This window comes from Fundulus heteroclitus, chromosome 8 (assembly GCF_011125445.2).
Source record: "Fundulus heteroclitus isolate FHET01 chromosome 8, MU-UCD_Fhet_4.1, whole genome shotgun sequence".
Taxonomy (NCBI): domain Eukaryota; kingdom Metazoa; phylum Chordata; class Actinopteri; order Cyprinodontiformes; family Fundulidae; genus Fundulus; species Fundulus heteroclitus.
Genome location: NC_046368.1, coordinates 253,150 through 274,560, shown reverse-complemented (window position 1 = coordinate 274,560; position 21,411 = coordinate 253,150). Strand labels below are relative to the sequence as shown.

At 42.9% G+C, this 21,411-nt stretch overlaps 1 protein-coding gene across 3 annotated transcripts; it reads left to right on the top strand.

Annotated features, from left to right (window-relative positions):
• The first annotated feature begins 5,636 nt into the window (after positions 1-5,636).
• On the top strand, positions 5,637-18,747 carry swi5 (SWI5 homologous recombination repair protein). Of its 3 annotated transcripts, none has more exons than XR_004931472.1 (6): positions 5,637-5,832; positions 6,272-6,326; positions 6,429-6,532; positions 6,812-6,906; positions 16,501-18,065; positions 18,140-18,747. XR_004931472.1 is itself a non-coding variant. In XM_036139799.1 (5 exons), exons 1-5 carry the CDS (start codon positions 5,750-5,752, stop codon positions 18,202-18,204), a joined length of 402 nt encoding a protein of 133 aa, XP_035995692.1. In that variant the 5' UTR covers positions 5,643-5,749; the 3' UTR covers positions 18,205-18,747. The 3 variants fall into 3 exon arrangements, 1 of the variants encoding a protein (XP_035995692.1); XR_004931473.1 differs by having other exon boundaries at positions 5,638-5,832; positions 6,278-6,326; XM_036139799.1 differs by lacking the exon at positions 16,501-18,065 and having other exon boundaries at positions 5,643-5,832.
• The last annotated feature ends 2,664 nt before the right edge of the window (positions 18,748-21,411 follow it).

Here is a 21,411-nt window from a genome sequence, read left to right as displayed (position 1 = left end):
AGTTTTAAGAGCTAGATCTTTGACAGACCTTCTTGAACTTGAGAAGGGAATGGAACCAAATGGCTTTGGACCCAGTGTGTGGTGAAAACCAAGTTTCTTTTTCTGTTTTTGTCGATTGAGTATGACCTTTTGCTCTGTAAATCCATAACTATTTGTAGCTTTAGAGTGATTTTCAGACCTTAGGTAGTGCATAAATCTGAAATACAGGATTAACTCCTGATTAAATATGACAGCATTGCCTTTTTTTTTTACACAATATTAATTTTAGTGTGTGGGTTGTTTCACATAAAGAGGGTCAAAAATTCAACATTGTGAGACAAAAGCTAACGAGGTCTTTGGCGCCATCTGATGGACAGTAAGTAAATTGTTATGATTGTATTGACTGTTATGTCATTTCGTGTTTTTTTCTTTTTGTGCTGATTAGTATGTAGAGTCACAATGCAAAAGAAAGTGCTCCTTTTTTAATTCAGTGTTCTAGAGAAAAAAATTAATTTGACTGTTTCAAACGCATATCTTAACTAAGACGTGAATATTTTGTCTTGACTTTAGAGATGTACATCATTGATAAAACATGTTGACAAATAGTTACACTACATTACATAGTCATCAGTACTACACTTTTAAGACTTTTTGTAACCCTTTTACATCAATGGGAAAGGATATTGCCTTCTTAGGTTACATTTCACTAACAAATCTGTAAATATTTAAGCCCACCATTAAGTTTTAATGTAACATATATAAAATATAGAATGCATGTTAATTGACATTTTATGGTTTTGTATGATATTGGTATTGTATGGTCTAAGAAGGCTTTCCCTTCCTTTCCATCCTTCTCACTCTGCATGGTCGCACAGAATCCATCTTGCTTTAAGTCCAGTGTAAAGTTTCCATAATCAGTGATGATTTAGAGTACCAGTTTTAATTCAATTCAATTCAATTCAATTTTATTTATATAGCGCCAAATCATGAAACATGTCATCTCAAGGCACTTTACAAAATCAAGTTCAATCATATTATACAGATTGGGTCAGATTATACAGATTGGTCAAAAATGTCCTATATAAGGAAACCAGTTGATTGCATCAAAGTCCCGACAAGCAGCATTCACTCCTGGGGAACCGTAGAGCCACAGGGAGAGTCGTCTGCATTGTACATGGCTTTGCTGCAATCCCTCATACTGAGCAAGCATGAAGCGACAGTGGGAAGAAAAACTCCCCATTAACGGGAAGGAAAACCTCCGGCAGAACCGGGCTCAGTATGAACGGTCATCTGCCTCAATCGACTGGGGTTACGGAAGACAGAGCAGAGACACAACAAGAGAAACAAAAAAGCACAGAAGCACACATTGATCCAGTAATCTGTTCTACATTAGATGGTAATAGCGGGTGAGCCGTCTTCTCTGGATGATGTCACAGTTAACAGAACGCCAGACCAGGTGTACCTACTATGAAGAAAAAGAGAGAGAGCAAAAAGTTAAAAGCTGAAATGACGACAGTCATTTCAATGTAATACAATGCAAAACTGGAGAACAGTAGACTGAAGAACAGTAGAAATCAGTAGAGTGAGAAAATTAGACCCTGATGTCCTCCAGCAGCCTAGGCCTATCACAGCACAACTATAGAGATAGCTCAGGGTATGAGCCACTCTAACTATAAGCTTTGTCAAAAAGGAAAGTTTTAACATTAGTCTTAAAAATAGATAGGGTGTCTGCCTCACGGACCAAAACTGGGAGTTGGTTCCACAGGAGAGGAGCCTGATAGCTAAAGGATCTGCCTCCCATTCTACTTTTAGAGACTCTAGGAACCAGCAGCAGACCTGCAGTCTGAGAGCGAAGTGCTCTGTTAGGAACATACGGGGTAATCAGAGCTCTGATATATGATGGAGCTTGATTATTAAGGGCTTTATACGTTAGAAGGAGAATTTTAAATTCTATTCTTGATTTAACAGGAAGCCAATGAAGGGAAGCTAAAATTGGAGAAATATGATCCCTCTTGTTGATTTTCATCAGAACTCTTGCCGCAGCATTTTGAATCAGCTGAAGACTTCGAACTGCATTTTGTGGACTTCCTGATAGTAAAGAATTACAATAGTCCAGCCTTGAAGTAACAAATGCATGGACTAGTTTTTCAGCATCACTCCTGGACAGAATGTTTCTAATTTTGGCGATATTCCGGAGGTGAAAAAAGGAAACTCTGGAAATCTGTTTAATATGGGATTTAAATGACATGTCTTGGTTGAAAACAACACCAAGATTTTTAACTTTATTACCAGAGGCCAAGTTAATGCCATCCAGATTAAGTGATTGATTAAGAACTTTATTTTTTGAAGACTCTGGCCCAAAGATTACAACTTCTGTCTTGTCAGAATTTAAATGCAGGAAATTTAAAGTCATCCAGCTTTTGATGTCATCAAGACATGACTGCAGTCGAAGTAACTGATTGGATTCATCAGGATTTATGGATAAATATAGCTGAGTGTCATCAGCATAACAGTGGAAATTAATCCCATGCTGTCTGATAATTTTGCCAATCGGAAGCATATATATAGTAAATAGAATTGGTCCAAGGACTGAACCCTGTGGTACTCCACAAGTGACCCTAGAGTTTGAAGAAGATTTATTATTAACATGAACAAACTGGAATCTGTCCGACAGATAAGATTTAAACCAGCCTAATGCTTTTCCCTTAATCCCTACAGTATGCTCAAGTCTTTGTAGGAGAATATTGTGATCAACTGTATCAAATGCAGCACTGAGATCTAACAGGACAAGTATAGACACAAGTCCATTATCTGAGGCCATGAGAATATCATTGGTGACCTTCACCAGAGCTGTTTCAGTGCTATGATGAGCTCTGAAGCCTGACTGAAACTCCTCAAGTAGGTCATTACTTTGTAAATGTTCACATAGTTGATTAGCAACTACTTTCTCAAGAATTTTAGATAAGAAAAGAAGATTAGATATAGGTCTGTAATTTACTAACTCATCTTGATCAAGAGATGGTTTCTTAAGTAAAGGTTTAATAACAGCTACTTTAAAAGCCTGTGGTACATATCCATTTACCAAGGATAGATTAATCATGTCTAAAATAGGACCACTGATCAGAGGGAATACCTCCTTAAACAACTTGGTTGGGATTGGGTCTAACATACAGGTAGAAGGTTTAGATGAAGCTAAAATGTTTAGATAGCTCAGAAAGCTTTACTGCTTTTAAACAGTTCAGACACTGCGCAGGTTCTAAGGATTCCTCCAATGCTGCCTCACTTACTGAGGACGAGGTAATCATGTTTGGGAGGATGCCAATTATTTTATTTTTAATGGAATCAATTTTATTTATGAAGAATCCCATAAAATCATTACTGCTAAGAGCTAAGGGAATGGATGGATCAACAGAGCTGTGGCTCTGGGTAAGTTTGGCAACTGTACTGAAGAGAAATCTAGGATTATTTTTATTCTCCTCAATTAATGATGAAAAATATGCTGCTCTAACTCTGCGAAGAGTCTTGTTATACAACAATAGACTGTTCTTCCAGATTAGGTAGGATTCCTCTTGGTGTGTAGAGCGCCATTTTCTCTCCAATTTCCTAACATTGTGCTTCAAGGAACGCAGCTCTGAATTAAACCAAGGAGCCAGCTTCCTGTGAATAATCACCTTCTTTTTCAAGGGAGCTACATTGTCTAATGCAGAACGCAATGACGAAGTCATACCGTTTACAAAGACATCTATTTGTGAATTGGAAGAAACAACATTGCTGCCATCTACAGGGCATTTCTGCAATATGGAGGATATTAAAAAGGGGACAGACTCTTTAAGTTTTGATACAGCATTATCCGATAAAGATCCACTATAATGGAACCCTCTTTTGGGGGTGGAGAACTCTGTTAGATTAAACTCAAATGTTATTAAAAAATGATCAGATAGGACAGGGTTGTGAGGAAATACTGTTAATTCTTCACAATCAATGCCATATGTCAGCACAAGGTCTAAAGTATGGAGCCAAGAGTGCATCGGTTTATGCACATTTTGAGCAAAACCAATTGAATCTAGGATAGTTTTAAAGGCTACACTAAGGTTATCACATTCTGTGTCAACATGGATGTTAAAATCACCCACTATAATAGCCTTATCAGTATTTAACACCAAATCAGATAAGAAATCTGACAACTCATCCAAAAACTGAGTGTAAGGGCCTAGTGGACGATACAAAACAACAAACAGAAGAGGTTTTATTGCTTTGCAGTTTGGAGGAGGGAAACTGAGGGTTAAATGTTCAAAACAACTGTAGTTATTAATTGGCCTGGGACTAATTAATTAATCAGACTGAAAGATGGTTCCCACTCCTCCTCCTCTTCCCACAGATCTGGGAATGTGGAAATTTGAATAATTGGAGGGAGTTGACTCATTTATACTAACGTAGTCCTCTTGTAGCCAGGTTTCTGTGAGACAAAACAAATCAATCTGTTTATCAGAAATCAATTTGTTAACTAACAAAGTCTTTGGAGGGAGAGACCTTATATTTAATAGACCACATTTAATTGTTTTATTTTTAGGTTCAAGGTGAACCGTATTGATTTTTATTAGGTTTTTATGATTTGTTCCTTTTAGATAAGTTTTTGATCTGTTAAGTTTTGGCCGTGGGAAAGACACGTGGGAAAGAAGTCTTTATGCTTCCTTCTGCAAGCCTTATAGAGATGCTGATTTAATTTTCTATCAGGATTGGCCACTGGCCACACTGCCCAAGGTACCAAAAGCTGGTTCAATGAGGATGATGTTACTTGCCAGGAAACTCACATGAACTGCACCCCATTCAGAATGAAGTTTTGTCAAGACAAAGATCAGAAACACCAGACCCAACAAAGCAGATAACCTGAAGGCTGCTATGGTTAATAATATGAGTTGCACTTTCTTAAATGAGTGACAAAAAATATTGATATGAACTGTTAGCGGTAACAAAAAATGTGACACTGTTGGTTCTGTTAAAAGACGTTACTTAAACTTGTGGGATATTTACTGTCACCAAATAACTGTGCTCAAATTAAAGTAAAAAATGTAAAAGAAAATGTTACCGTGTGATATTACAACAGCTAAAAAGACACTTCAGGTAAAATAAATGTGAAGGAGCTGTATCTATATGAAATTAATTTTTTCTCCTAATATAATACAAAAAGGAAAAACACGTAAATCCATGCTTCACATCTGTTGTTTGGCTTCCGTTCTGTTTGATTTCAATGGGATATTTGCCACCGCCACTTACCAGAGTTCTTAAGGGGACTTTTCCCATGTTAATGCACTTGGCTTGATTTTTTACAAATTATTTTGTATCTGTTAATTTTATGTTATTATCATTTGAGTTGTTTCACTTTCCATACATTTATAGTAGACTACTAGCATTAGTATTATAGCTTAGGCCTAAGTATTTTGGTCAACTTCAGTTACTTTAACATGTGCTGCTCTTTAAATAAATTGCGCTTTAACTTTGGTAGGAGTTTGAGTGTATTGTCACTATTTTATGCTTATTTTTCAAAGTTTCAACTTTTCAATTAAAATAAAAATCCAATAAACTTGGTGAGTGCTCCGTGTGTAGTTCTGGTCTCCAAGTCCCGCCTCCTTGTTTCAATATCCAATCAAATACCGCGATGAGTCTGTTTTTAGCTTTAGCCGCGAGCTTCAAACCTCTTCTTCTTCTTCTCGGCGTTGTTGTATCGGAACATTAGCGCGAATGAACGTGTTTCTGTTGAAGTTCCAACAAAATGAGCACAGAGCAGAGTGTTGACAGTGCAAATAGTGCCACAGCGCCGGTGGAAGACGACCTAAAGCAAGAAGCATCAAAGAGGTAACTGACAGTTAGCTTAGCTCCGATGGTAGCTAACAGCTAACGATGCTAACGCTTCATCTCGGGGAGAGAAAAGACTTGAGGAGGGAATCTCAAGTGGCTTAGGTGTCTTAAAAGGGGCTAATTAAACTTTTTTTTTTTTAATGTTTAATATTTACATGTAGGCGTTGCGTAACTTTTAAATGGATCAACCTGTGCAAATATAATTTGTCCATGGTTTATTGGAATTGTGCTGCTGATTTGCTGCAAAGTAGCTCTAACCAAGCAAAATAAAAATAACATGTTTTCTAAATGCCTGCGTGTTGCGAGTAAAATACACTGTTTAGTACTGTGGTATTAAATTAAACAGGCTGAAGATAAGTCACAGCTGCTAATTAATTTAAATGTTTTTGCGTGAAACATGTCCAGTTATTTACTTTTTTTTTCAACCCTATTTAAAATCTAGAACTCCATTGTCAAAGTTTAGGAAGGTGAATTCCCACTTCAAATCACCTGTAAGTAGCTTTCTCTCTTTTACACTTACACAATACTGTGCTTTTGCTTCCTGTGTCCTGTGTACATTGGGTTTTTATGTTTTTTGTGTTTGAACCTCACAGCTTCAAGTAGCAGAAAGTCCTAAATTGAGTGCCGAAGAGGAGGTGGCAGAACTACAGAGGAAGAAAAGGCAGCTGGATTCAGAGATAGCACAGCTGGAGGAACAGTGAGTACAGCTGTGTTTGCTTTTCTATATTAAATATGTGAGGTCAAACCTCTGTGGCATTGCTGAGACATGTGGAGATGTTTTGTAAAATATTAGTAACCGTGAAGTTAATAGTTTTCCATATAAGACTTAATCATTTAAAGACCATGCAGGTCTTCTTTTCTGCACTTGTAATAATTTAGCATTTCTATGCATTCATAGAAACAATCAAATCAAACGGCTCTGGTTTAAGACCAACATTCAATGTTTTTTTTTGTTTTGTTTTGTTTTGTTTTGCAGGGGATATAGAGTTGAAGAGCTAGACCAGCATATTGATAAGTTGCATGAATACAATGACATCAAAGACATTGGACAGACTCTTCTGGGCCGTATTGGTGAGACATTCTTTTGAACGTTAAAAAATACACGGCAGAGGCCAAGGTATTCTGAAGTCTCTAATTTATAATTATCAATTATACAGGTGAAATCAAATGTTTACCTACACTGTATGAAAATATGCAATTTTTTTTCTTTCTTTTTTCTTCACTGCCTTGACATTAAATCAGACTAAATAATTGTTTTAATCTGTTAAGTGCTAGAACAATAGCAAGAAAGGTTTTGCAATGTTAAGTGTCAGAAGTCCTTAGTGTTTGGTAACATTATGTAGTAATCTGAAGGGTTTGGGTCAAAACATTTTTATGTGTCCAGTCCCTCCATAAGCCTTTTAAAATAGTTTTGGCTCATTCCTCCTGCATTGGGAGAACATGCAATCTCCAGGCAGGGATTTGAACCCAAGACCTTCTTGCTGCAAATAAACAATCCTACCAACTGCACCACTGTGCAGCCCCGTGTTGGTGTTTTTCTGCAGGAAACTGCAACGTAACTGTTGTGAGGGACTTGCGAAAGGGTACTGGAAACCCTTGTTTCTCAAGTCATACCGCAAGTATGTTCACCAAAAGCCAAATAAATCTCTACAAACTTCTAGGTTGGAAGGAAATTAAAAAAAATCAAGTAATAAATATTATTTTGCTAACTTTAAAAGTTGCGTCTGCGATTTTTCTAGAAATGTAAGTAAGAAATGCCCAAGTCCCTTTTTGACTAACTGCGCATGTGCAAGACCGTCTTACCTGCTCTTCGGCTCCTCAGGGGGATCGCATGGGGGAAAAAAAATCCCAAATCCACTGTGCTCTTATTTCGTTCTACTGAATCCTTCCTCTTCTTCTCATAAACTTGTACTCTGTTTGCTTCTTGCGACTCTCAGCCATGTTCCAAGTATACTGTTAGAGCAGCGGAGCTACAATGAAAGGCTAACACCAATGCTAACCGGATAATAAACACTAGAATCGTGCAGCCAGCAAGCAGAAACTAACAAGGAAGATTGGTGTTAAGTGAGCGTGTCAGTGTTATGATATATTTTTCTGGGATGAACCCGGACACAGTACGCACACACAGAGTCAGTTCTTATGAGTGAGTTTTATTGAATAGTTTGGAAGATGGAGGATGAGACCAGAGTCTTTCAACGGACGGAGGTGAAGGGTGTAGAAGCTGGCTGGCAGGAGGAGTGTGGAGAGACTGACCGGGAGGAACTCTGGAGCCGAGCACTGGAGAGCAGGACATCTGAGCAGAGCCGTGGAGCGCAGAGCATCAGAGCCGAGCAGAGCAGTGGCGAGCAGAACGTCAGAGCCGAGCAGAGGCGAGCAGATCATCAGAGTCGAGCAGTGGCGAGCAGATCATCAGAGCCGAGCAGAGGCGAGCAGAACGTCAGAGTCGAGCAGTGGCGAGCAGATCATCAGAGCCGAGCAGAGGCGAGCAGAACGTCAGAGTCGAGCAGTGGCGAGCAGATCATCAGAGCCGAGCAGAGGCGAGCAGAGCATCGGAGCCGAGCAGAGCATCAGAGACGAGCAGAGCCGAGCAGATCATCAGAGCCGAGTAGAGGCGAGCAGAACGTCAGAGACGAGCAGAGCCGAGCAGAGCATCAGAGCCGAGCAGAGGCGAGGCAGAACGTCAGAGTCGAGCAGTGGCGAGCAGATCATCAGAGCCGAGCAGAGGCGAGCAGAGCATCAGAGCTGAGCAGAGGCGAGCAGAACCTCAGAGCCGAGTAGTGGAGCACAGGACGTCCGAGCCGTGCAGTGGAGGGCTGAACGTCCGAGCCGAGCGGTGGAGGTCTGAACGTCTGAGCCGAGCGGTGGAGGTCTGAACGTCTGAGCCGAGCGGTGGAGGTCTGAACGTCTGAGCTGAATACTGGAGGAAACAAAACTGTCGGAAAGTCTATGGGCTGACTGTAACATGACCAGGTGAACGGAGTCTTCAGGCTGACGGGTACGAACGGAGCTGACAAGAAAAACTGGCAGGGACTGAGCGGGAGTGAACGCTATGGACCGGCGACGGGAACAGAAAGAGGTGAGTCTGATAAAGCGGTGGGAACAGGTGGAAGCAGTTGTGGGTTAATTGCAGCCTGCCAGGTGAAACTGATCAGGCTGCGCAGGAACAAGAGAGAGGGAGAGAGGCTCAGCATGCAGCCAATAAGCTGCATCCTGACAGTACCCCCCCCCCCAAGGCCGGACACCGGACGGCCCAGAATCCCCACGCCGGGCGGGTGGAGGGGGCCCAGGAAGGCGGGCAAGAGTCGAAACCGAACACTGAGGGACCAAAGAGCCTGCAAACACAAAAGGGGCCAGAGAATACGGGGAACCAAAGGGGCCAGAGAACACGGGGAACCAAGGAGCAAGAGAACACTGATGTGCCAAAGCACAATCAGGGGGCGGCACATCAGGGAAAGGCACGAACGCTTGACTGCGCCGGGGGAAAAAGCGAGTGCTTGACAGCGCTGGGGAAAGAGCGAGCGCAACACAGCGCCAAAGGGAAGGAACGGGCGCAACACAGCGCCAAAGGGAAGGAACGGGCGCAACACAGCGCCAAAGGGAAGGAACGGGCGCAACACAGCGCCAAAAGGGAAAGAACGGGCGTACACAACGCCAAAAGGGAAGGATCGGGCGTATGGAAACGCCAAAAAGGGAAAGATCGGGCGTATGGAAACGCCAAAAGGGAAGGAACGGGCGTATGGAAACGCCAAGGGGAAGGAACGGGCGTATGGAAACGCCAAGGGCAAGGAACGGGCGTGTGGAAACGCCAAGGAGAAACAACGCCGAAGCGTGAGAGGAGCGCTGGGGCCCAAGGGGCGAGATCGCCGGGGCGTGAGGGAAACGCCGAGGCGAAACGGACGCATGACAGCGTCAAGGGGAAAATATAGGCGTACAAAAACGCCAAGAGGGAAGAACGGACGTACTTAACGCCAAAGGAAAAGAACGGGCGTACAAAACGCCAAGGGGAAAGAACGGGCGTACTAAACGCCAAAGGGAAGGAACGGGCGTACTTAACGCCAAAGGGAAGGAACGGACGTACTTAACGCCAAAGGGAAGGAACGGGCGTACTTAACGCCAAGGGGAAGGAACGGGCGTACAAAACGCCAAGGGGAAAGAACGGGCGTACTTAACGCCAAAGGGAAGGAACGGGCGTACTTAACGCCAAAGGGAAGGAACGGGCGTACTTAACGCCAAAGGGAAGGAACAAGCGTACTTAACTCCAAAGGGAAGGAACGGGCGTACTTAACGCCAAAGGGAAGGTACGGGCGTACTTAACGCCAAAGGGAAGGTACGGGCGTACTTAACGCCAAAGGGAAGGAACGGGCGTACTTAACGCCAAAGGGAAGGAACGGGCGTACTTAACGCCAAGGGGAAGGAACGGGCGTACTTAACGCCAAAGGGAAGGAACGGGCGTACTTAACGCCAAAGGGAAGGAACAGGCGTACTTAACGCCAAAGGGAAGGATAAGCGTACGACAACGCCAGAGGGAAGAACAGGCGTACGACAACGCCAGAGGGAAGAACAGGCGTACGACAACGCCAGAGGGAAGAACAAGCGTACGACAACGCCAGAGGGAAGAACAAGCGTACGACAACGCCAGAGGGAAGAACAAGCGTACGACAACGCCAGAGGGAAGAACAGGCGTACGAAAACACCAAGGCTCAACAACTCCTGCTGGAACACGACTGGTGTACAGAAACGCCAGGGGAAAACCCGCCGGGGCGTGAGGGAAACACCGGGGCTTGGGGAAGAGAACGCCGGGGCGCCAGGAAGAAGAATGCCGGGGCGCAAAGGGAACGCCGGGGCACAAGGGAAACAGGAATATCTAAAACACCAGGGAACAAGAACGGAGGGCGTACTAACACGCCGAGGAACCGAGAAAAGAGGGCGTCCTAACATGCCGGGGAACCACGAATCAGAGGGCGTCCTAACACGCCGGGAAACCGAGAATCAGAGGGCGTCCTAACACGCTGGGGAACCGAGAATCTGAGGGCGTCCTAACACGCCGGGGAACACTAAATCTAAACGCCAGGAAAACAAGACCTAAACACCAGGGAACTAGAGGGTGAGCTAGGCAGCAACAGGCCTAGTGCGCCAGAGGGCACAGACAGCGACTTAAGCACTGGAGGGCTCTGGCGGCGACCTGCGTGCGCTGGGCAGCGACAGGTTGGCGCACCAGAGGGCTCAGCCGGCGACATAGGGGCGCCGGAGGGCTCTGGCAGCGCCTAAACAAGGGAATAACAACAAGAGGGTGAGCTAGGCAGCAACAGGCCAGGCGCGCCAGAGGGCACAGACAGCGACTTAAGCACCGGAGGGCTCTGGCGGCGACCTGCGTGCACTGGGTGGCGACAGGCTGGCACACCAGAGGGCTCAGCCGGCGTCATAGGAGCGCCGGAGGGCTCTGGCGGCAACCTGCATGCGCAGGGCAGCGACAGTCTGGCCCACCAGAGGGCTCAGCCGGCGACATGGGTGCGCCGGAGGACTCTGACAGCGACCTGCATGCGCCTAAACAGGGGAACAACACAGAGACACTAGGGCAAGACAGAACAAAACAACTACGGAAGGGAACTAAACTAACCTAAACAGGGCAAAACATACAACGAAAACAGGAGAAGGGTGTAGGGACCTAGAAAGCGTAGGGACCTAGAGAACACAGGGACCTTTAAGAGCGCTGGACTCCATCCAACGCAGGAACCCATACAGCGCAGGAACCCAGATGGCGCAGGAACCCTGACACCTAAATACTAAAGGGGGAAAAAATAAAGACAAAACAAAACTAAAATAAAGAAAAAAACAAAAAAAAAAAAAAAAAAACAAATACAGAACAAGACTAGAACTACAGGGCTAGGACAGAAACTACAGAGGCTAGACTGGAATTACAGGGGCTAGACTGAAACTACGGGGGCTAGACAGGGACTACAGGGTCAAGACAGGGACTACAGAGCTAACGAAACTACAGGGCTGACGAAACTACAGGGTCTCAAACTGAAAAATCAAAACAAGACTGGTAAACTAGGAAAGGAACCAAAAGCTAAAGCAAAACTATGAAACGAAACAGAACAGGGAGATGAGGGCAAGTACGACTAAATTAATGAAAAACTAGATAACTAAAGCTAGAAATCTGTACAGAAGCAAGCAAGAAGTCTAAAATAAAAAACTGGAACTCAAAAACAAAACTCAGAAGACTAAGGCGAACCTAGAACACTAAATCAGGGCTATGGCTAAAACAAGAAGACGGAGAACAAAACCCGAACTAGCTGACTAAGAAAACCAAAAACTAGACTACTAAAAAAAAACCCGAACGACTAGAGTAAACCTGGGACACAAAAACCCGGACAAAACCAACAAAATAAAACACAATACTCAAAAGCAACATAAATCTCAAAAAATCCTAAGTAAAGCAAAACTAAAGTTGAGCCAAAACAAAGAACAGAAGGCGGAAATAAATCTTCTAAAACAATAAAAAATATACAAAAAGACTAGAAACTAAAGCAGATCTAGAACACAACACCAAAAAATAACTCCAAACAAAAACCAGAAGGCGCTGGGCAGCAAAGTCTGAATCTGCTGGGCAGCAGCAAAAGTTAACGCTGGGCAGCGACGACGAGGAGCGCCGTCTTTAACGGCTGCGCAGCGTAGGAGGCGGAACTTGCAAAAAACGAACCAGGAAACAGAGTCAGAAGCGGGGCGTCGCGGATGCGACCTCGGCAGACGAACCAGAAGCGTAACGTCGCAATCCAGCGACCATGGCGAAACAGAGGCAAGGCGTCGCCGCACGGCGACCCAGGCGAGGCGAGACGGAAGCGTGGCGTCGCAACTTTGCGACCCAGGCGAGACGAACCGGAGGCGAGGCAGATCCTACCAGCTTCTACACCAGGCTCTGTGCGTGCTCGGGTTCATCCCTTGGCCGGTCCATAATGTTATGATATATTTTTCTGGGATGAACCCGGACACAGTACGCACACACAGAGTCAGTTCTTATGAGTGAGTTTTATTGAATAGTTTGGAAGATGGAGGATGAGACCAGAGTCTTTCAACGGACGGAGGTGAAGGGTGTAGAAGCTGGCTGGCAGGAGGAGTGTGGAGAGACTGACCGGGAGGAACTCTGGAGCCGAGCACTGGAGAGCAGGACATCTGAGCAGAGCCGTGGAGCGCAGAGCATCAGAGCCGAGCAGAGCAGTGGCGAGCAGAACGTCAGAGCCGAGCAGAGGCGAGCAGATCATCAGAGTCGAGCAGTGGCGAGCAGATCATCAGAGCCGAGCAGAGGCGAGCAGAACGTCAGAGTCGAGCAGTGGCGAGCAGATCATCAGAGCCGAGCAGAGGCGAGCAGAACGTCAGAGTCGAGCAGTGGCGAGCAGATCATCAGAGCCGAGCAGAGGCGAGCAGAGCATCGGAGCCGAGCAGAGCATCAGAGACGAGCAGAGCCGAGCAGATCATCAGAGCCGAGTAGAGGCGAGCAGAACGTCAGAGCCGAGCAGTGGCGAGCAGAGCATCAGAGCTGAGCAGAGGCGAGCAGAACCTCAGAGCCGAGTAGTGGAGCACAGGACGTCCGAGCCGTGCAGTGGAGGGCTGAACGTCCGAGCCGAGCGGTGGAGGTCTGAACGTCTGAGCCGAGCGGTGGAGGTCTGAACGTCTGAGCCGAGCGGTGGAGGTCTGAACGTCTGAGCTGAATACTGGAGGAAACAAAACTGTCGGAAAGTCTATGGGCTGACTGTAACATGACCAGGTGAACGGAGTCTTCAGGCTGACGGGTACGAACGGAGCTGACAAGAAAAACTGGCAGGGACTGAGCGGGAGTGAACGCTATGGACCGGCGACGGGAACAGAAAGAGGTGAGTCTGATAAAGCGGTGGGAACAGGTGGAAGCAGTTGTGGGTTAATTGCAGCCTGCCAGGTGAAACTGATCAGGCTGCGCAGGAACAAGAGAGAGGGAGAGAGGCTCAGCATGCAGCCAATAAGCTGCATCCTGACAGTCAGAATGATTGGCATGTGGGACAAACAATACATAAGGGCTCAATGCGAATTAGCCCTTATAGACCAAGGACTCTTTAGCCAAAGCAGAAGTGCGTTAGCGGTCGCGATAAGTGGTGTCTGAATAGTGCAGTCAGTAAGGAAGTAGGTAAGAAAAGTGGCCTGTACGCTCTCTCCTGTGGCTAGTTTTGCCTAGGAATCCTGCGACGTCCCTTACTGGCGCTAACAAACCCTCCACAATTCTATGCGTGACATGACGTATAAGCACAGCCCCCTCATGGAAATCAACGAAAATGTCCGGAGAGAAGAGATTGCGCACTTTGTAGTTCATTCCACACAATAGAGTTCTTACTGTCTTACTGCTAGAAGCTATAATTATGGGTATTCGGATGGAGCCAAGGTGATACCACTGGAACTAAATGGACACAAGGTGGCGTGGACAGGACGAGACATGAAGGCATCTGATTGGTTCTTTCCATCCAGATCAATGGAAACATACTTGTTAAAACTGTTTCAGAGTTTTGCCTGCTCCTCTCACAGAGATCTAACTTTTTAACCTCCTTTTTCCGAATACATGATGTATTAACCACTTTCAGGATGGAAGGACCATTTCACCCAATATAACAAAAAGTGTTTCTGAACAGGATTACAAACCATAGCTTTAACCTGCCTAAATCAGAAAATGTTATGTCTGATTTAATGGCAGATATTATTATATAAACAGCCAAAACCTTTTTTATAACTGTCGTTCATTTTTAGAGACAGGGAAGTATCTTTGTAGCAGGTGATTCTGAACAGCCTTCGAAGCAAGAATGGTTGTATGTAGTTTCTGATTGTTATCCTGCCTCACTCCTTGTATGGTGTTACTATTTAACCAAACCATAAAGTCCACATTCGGAGAAAAAAAAAAAAAGAATGGGATACAGGAAGCTGCAAGTCTGAAAAAATGCCGGTCAGCATTTAATATTGCCTACTCATACAGAACAGTTTTAAGAGGGATGTTTGTTGCCATTAGAGGGCAGCAGAGATGCACATTTGTTTTCTCGTGGCAGGCACAGCAAAGTCTTTTATTGAGTGATCTTTCATTTGTTTATGTCATAAATGGTTGTATAATGTTAGGGCCACAACAAATGTTGGACAATAATACATTCACACCAAGTATAAATGCTCATGTGGGCAGGGTAAAAAGGGTGATGCTTGTGCCTTTCACAATATTAGGAAGTTATGGTGAATCATGGTCATGTTAGTTTGACTCTTGACTTCACCCACCTCTACACATTCTTATATCTTTGTATCTCAGCCACCAACATGAAAAAACTCTATACTCCCTTTTGTTAACCCACGCATTAACTTCTTCTGCAGTTTGGGTGCTTAGTAAAACTTGCAAAATCTGTTTTATGGGTTAAAAGCTCCCTATCTCTTTAAATTCCAAGTACAGTGAAGAGTTGCGATGATAATGACCTCTTAGTGAACGGAGGTGGCATTTCCCCTCTGACACAATGACAGCCTTTCACATCACACACACATTGACAGACAATTACCGTCTCTGTCTGTGCCTATGGATATATTCATACACTCGCATGTCCACATGCAGTCAAATACAAACACGGACTATCTTCTCTCACCCCACACCCCTGTTCTTTCTCTTTCTACTCGTCACTTTGTCTCAGACAAGCACACTTATACAAAGAGTCTACACTTGGACACTGAGTGCCGTTGTACTGTATGTTCTTATACGGACAGGGAGGGGATTGGTGGGCAGGGCGAGGGGTAAGAGATGCCCTGTTGTACCCTCTAAAGACAACCGTCCTTTTGTTATGAATTATGGGTTTCTCTGTGTCTGTCTGTAAGGATAAAAACCGTAAATAATTTGAACAAACCATTTTTAATGTATGTTTCTTAATACACTGGCATTTTCTGCACTTTGAGGCTAATTTAAAAGCAGGACTAACTGTCCTTCACATTTTTTTCCTTAGTATGTATCAGCTGTGAATCTACACATTAAATTAAATCACAGAGATTAAAATTGTTAGAAGAGGAAACGAGTCTGTGAGCTTCAAACTGTCCGTCTGAACTGGCATGAAGATGTATGGTTGTTAGTTTCAAGCTGGTCTGAGTGTTTCAGAAACTGCTGATCTACTGGGATATTCACTCACAACAACTTCTCGGAGAAGGGACCAAAGAAGACAAAATGTCCAGGGACCAGCCGTCACACGGACGAAAAGGCCTTGTTGATGTCTGAGGCGAATAGGCGGACTGCCGTAGGTCAAGGTGATAGAAAGGCAAAAGCAGCTCAAGTGACCACTTGAAATACCGGCAGTGAACGGATAAGACGCTGAACCTTGAAGCAGATGTGAAACACCAGCTGAAGAACCACACCTTGTGTCCAATCTTGACAGCTAATCAGAGAAAACTGTGGCTTTGATTCATACTGACTAACCAGAGTTGCAACTATAAATGCTGCATCTTCAGCTGTGAGATTCAGATTTTGGGGTCATAATTTGACCTAAAACATAAAAGCATGGGTCCGTTGCGTCCTGCCTTGTGTCGAGGGCTCAGGCTGCTGCTGCTGCTGCTTGTACAATGGTGTGGGAGATATTTTCTTTCTGAGTCAGAGTTTTTTAGCTCACTGTATCCATCCTTTTATGACTACAGTGTTCCAGTCGTCTGACGGCTTCATTCAGCAGGAAACTGTACCAAGTCACAAAGTTCAGATCATCGCACGCCGACTTCTTGAAGATGAAATTGATCTTACTTTATCCAGGGACCTCAAGATCTCACCAGATCTCAATTTAATAGCACACCTTTGCTATGTGAGGGAACGGGAGGTTAACTTCAGGAATAAGCAGCCGAAATATCTGCAGCAACTCTGTGATGCCAACTTGTCCATATCGACAAGGTTTCCAACAACCTCGCCATGAAGAACAAGGGCAGTTCTTTAAAAAAGAAAAGTAAAAGAAGGTCCAACCTGATGTCAGCAAGGTGTACCTAATAATGTGGCCATGGAGTGAGTGTTTATGTATGTGTTATTTTTATTCATAATAATGTTATTGTCTTTTCTGGTGGAACTATACATCTATCCAAATCATAGTTATTCACAGACCTAGATTATCACAAAAGCCATAACTGTTTATATACCAGCATGTTTTATCTCTTCTTACATTTCTGCGTGTTTGATTTAGTTTAAAAGTTGATGTTTAATCTTTGGCTTTTTAATTAACCCTGGTGTCACCTTCGCAAACATTTGTTCAAATGTTGCCTTGAGGACGCTTTTACCTGTTCTGTTAACCATCAATTTGACAGGACACTAATGTAAACAAGATCTTTGATATGAATTTGTTTGGGGTTTATTTTTGGCTTTAATGAACTTAATAGTTTTCCACTGGAAGGAAAAGCTGGGTGAGAGGAGAGGTTAAATGCCTATTCAACATATAGTAGAAGCCCTCAACAGTAATTCTAGGAACAGGCAAAAGTATTTAGCTGTTTGCATTGAAAAGCAATGGAGTACAGAAAGAACAAGAGACCTCTGTGTGTGTTTGAAGACCCTGCCTGCTGTATTCCTGAAAAGCTAATGCTAACATATGTACAATGTCTCAGATTTACTGCCATTAAAATCAATCTGCAGAACAGTCGTATCAAACAAATAGTCTCTTACTTTAACACTGATAATTCTGTTATACCTGCATCGCTTATTCATTCTGTGTTGTCAAATGTTCCTTTTCTTACCCTGCAGCGTTAGACGTGGTGCCGGCTGCTTAGATAGAATGGTATCTTAATTGATCTCTAAATGTGAACTACTCTGAGCTAAGAAAGCTGCTTTTTCTTTATTTGTGGTAGGATGGTCATCATGAGATAGTGTTAACAATTTTTTTTTTTTTTATTGTTTTTCATTTTCGTTCACCCAATTTGATCTCTAACAGTGGTAAATAATAAACCAGTAGTCAAAGCAGCTCTCCCCTACAATACTTTCTTCACACTCCGTTAGATCAACGGACTTACCTACTATGAAATGCTAAAGCTGAAGGTTTGTTCAGATGTTCTTAAAAGAGCAATTATTTGCGTTCTTTCGTCAAAAAGAATGAAAATGTATATTCAAATGGCCAAGAATGCAAAACGTAGTGTGGCGCCGGTAACATTTTAACACGGTGGTTGTTGGGTTTTTTTTGTCTATCCCCATGTTGAGCGCTGGTGTGGATGTCCCACGCTGTGATCTTGGTCTGGTCAGTGTTCAGGGGATTGTTTGAAATGCCGAGCAGAGCGAGTTGACCTTGTAATCTGTGTTTGTGTCTTGCAGCTGCTCTGAGGGGGACCACCACGCGAGAACTCTACGCACACTTTGGTCTTGAACTGGACGACTGAAGACGAGAGCCTGCGAAGTGCAGTTATGACTGCTTCACCAAACCCGTTAAAGAATATAAAAGTTAGGCAGAAGCAGCTAATTTAAAAGCAATATGCTTTGGAACTATATGTCCTTTTTTATTTTCCTTTTTTTGTATATATAATTATTTAATGAGATGGGGGGGTTAGTTGAGTTTAACAGATCTACAATCCGATCTGAATAATGCCAGAGACAACAAGGAGGTAATGGGCATTGTTCAGCATGTATGTTATTTAAAGCATGCTTGCTATTCTGACATTTGGCTCACGGCAAGTTACTGCGTAGTAACAGAGACATTTTTTCCAACCCCCGGTTTGTCTAAGGTGTGAGAGGATGTTAAGTGTATTTCTGCGGTAGCGTACAAGAAATCGTTTCCTCACATTTGAAATGGCATGAATTGATTGCTTAGAGAAACACGACAGCACAGATGTCACTGTTGTTCTTGTTAAAAGCTCAGAGCTCTTTATGTAATTTCCTCTATATAGACTAATTTGTAATAATAAAACACACAAAGCATCAAAAAGCGTTGGCGTTTTTGGATATTTATTTAGGATACTCATTTAAATGGATTTAATTCAGGTGTATGTGTTGTTTTTGTAACCTAAAATATCCCCTCCTACTCAAGCTGCAGCCCTATAAAAATTCAAAGGCCTTTCAAAAATATCTAATAGTTAAACTGAAAAAAAAATGTGTTGATCTGAATGTGCTTAACAAAACGGTTTTAAAGTATTTCAAAACTATTTAAATCTTGTTGGAGCAGTTTAATCCATCCATTGACTGCAGGAATAGTCCAACTGGTAACACCAGAGTGTCACAACCCTAAACCTCTCTTCCGTTGTGTCTTTTGGGTCAGGCAGTATCTTATCTTGATAATTTTTAGCCAGTGATTGATAAATTAACTCTCGTTTGGAAAGTGCATCTCCTACTGTATTCATATTGCGATGACTGCATCAGTGCACTTTGTGCATTTGCAGAGTAATAACGTTTGTTCCTGTGCTAAATGACACAGCTCAGTTTCGGTACAACGGTTGTGTTTGATGCCATGATATTAATGCAGGTACAAGCAGCCGTTTGAAAAGGGGCAACATAAAATTGAATTACATGTATAAAGTTTTTTTTTTTTTAATTATTGTAAAGGGGAGTAAAATGTTGCACAACAGAGCCAGAGTTTTGTTGCAACAGAGCTTTTATAATTGCCCCAGGTTGGGCAACATGCTTAAAGCTGTGTCACATTCCTGTTACGTTATGTAAAATATAAACCTTACATTCTGCAGTTACTAAAATTAGGGCCTTTTTCAAGATCAGCCATAGCAAATTGTAGAAATGTTCTAGCATGTTGCTTAATAAGTCCTAATATCTGGATATTTTGTTGGTCTGTCTTGGCCATTAGAGCTGCTTGCCAGACTAAAAAAAAAAAAAAAATTCTTTCAGTCATCACAATCAGTTGATCTCTAATTTTTTTCTTTCCATTTTGTTGAAAATCTGCTTGTAATATAAAAAAAATCTGATGTGCACCTTTCTTGAGCTAGTGCAACAAAATCTCATTTAGATGTGTATGTGAAGGTGCAAATCTGAAGGCTAAAGTCTACTTTCCTAAAATAAAATAAAACTTCTTCTGCACACATTGGTGATATCACAAAAGGCACAAATCAACCAACTAGGTGCTTCTAGTATGTTCATTTAGATTTTTTTTATTTACTTTTTTCCTCTTTTATTTGCATGTTTAATAAAATTCATCCTTCAAATGTGTTTAATTTATACTCTGTACCTTTGCAGAAAATTTTCTTGGTGAACATTGCATTTTTTTTTTAAAGTCTGGAGATCCCTAAATATAATTATCAGAGTTAGACTCTGTGCACCTCAAGTACAACGCAAATGCTTTAGAGCAGGGATGTCCAAACTTTTCGTCCCGTGGGCCAAAATTGTCAAGTCAAAAGTAGTCGAGGGTCAAACAATTATATATAATATAATATCAAACTCCTCCATGAAATATGAGCACGCAAGTTAAACAAGTTAGTCAGATTTTCTGTAGGACCGACCAAGAGTGTAAAAAGTGTGGTTATTAAAAGACAAATACTTTATGCTGTGCCTAACATTTTAAACTGGAAAAAGAGCTTACCTTGTCTAATTATTTTGTCCTAAAAATAAAAAAGTCTCCATCCGCATCAACAGCCTGAGCTGGTGGACCAAATTATTCCTGAGTTGCACACACAAAATCAGTCCAGGGACCGCAAATGGCCCCTGGGCCACACTTTGGACACCCAGGCTTTAGAGTCTATGTTGAAATTTGTCCAATCCCAAAGGCACACCAAGTAGAATAAGTTAATTAACAATAAATTTTTACAGATTATTATGTGAAATCTTGCAGCGAGTCCTCCGTACTTTATTACCAGGCTGTGTTTTCAATGTAAGCACACATTTTCTATCAAAAAAAAAATTAAATTTTTTTTTTTAATAAATTGGCACCTCTCCAAAAACCACCCAAGCCTGCAATTAGATCAACAATTTGCCAGTTTGAAAATATCCAGGTTATAGGTCGTCGTGTTAAAAGGGTAGGAACTGGTTATTTTATTTATGACACTTCATACCCTGTCCTGCCTCATTCCTTGCTAATCAGCAGGCCCCTTTTGTTGACACAGCAGTATTAGTTGAGTGGAGTAGGGAGGGTAATGAAGTGGTGTGGCGAGGTAGGACTCATTTTACACCATAACAGCCTCGTCATCAACGGGTGGAGACCGCTGGGGTGGGCCGGCCTGTTTGGGTCCTCACCATTTCAAAGCCAGGGAATGCAGAGGGTGGGTGGGCCATGAGAAATGTGGCATGATTCCAGTGCTCACCACAGGTCTAACGGCCAATACGCCTACATTGACCATACTTGTACGGCTGATACAGATGCAACACAATTCTCCATTAGGAATAAACCCTGTGAATCTAATGATAATATATGTCTGTGCATTATTAAGGAGAGGGTGTGTGGTGTTTTGTAATTTTACTATGAATGATATGAAAAAGGTTTTACCGGGTCAGTAGGCCCCCGAGGCTTTGGGCGCCTCAAAAGTTTCTCCTTCCCTTTGTTTTTTTTTCTCTTTCATTCTTCTTGTTTAAGAAAACGTGTTGGAAAACGTTATTGCATAAAGTCGTTAACTTGCAGCTGTCCTGCGCCGGTCCTCAAAAGGCATGCGGCGCAC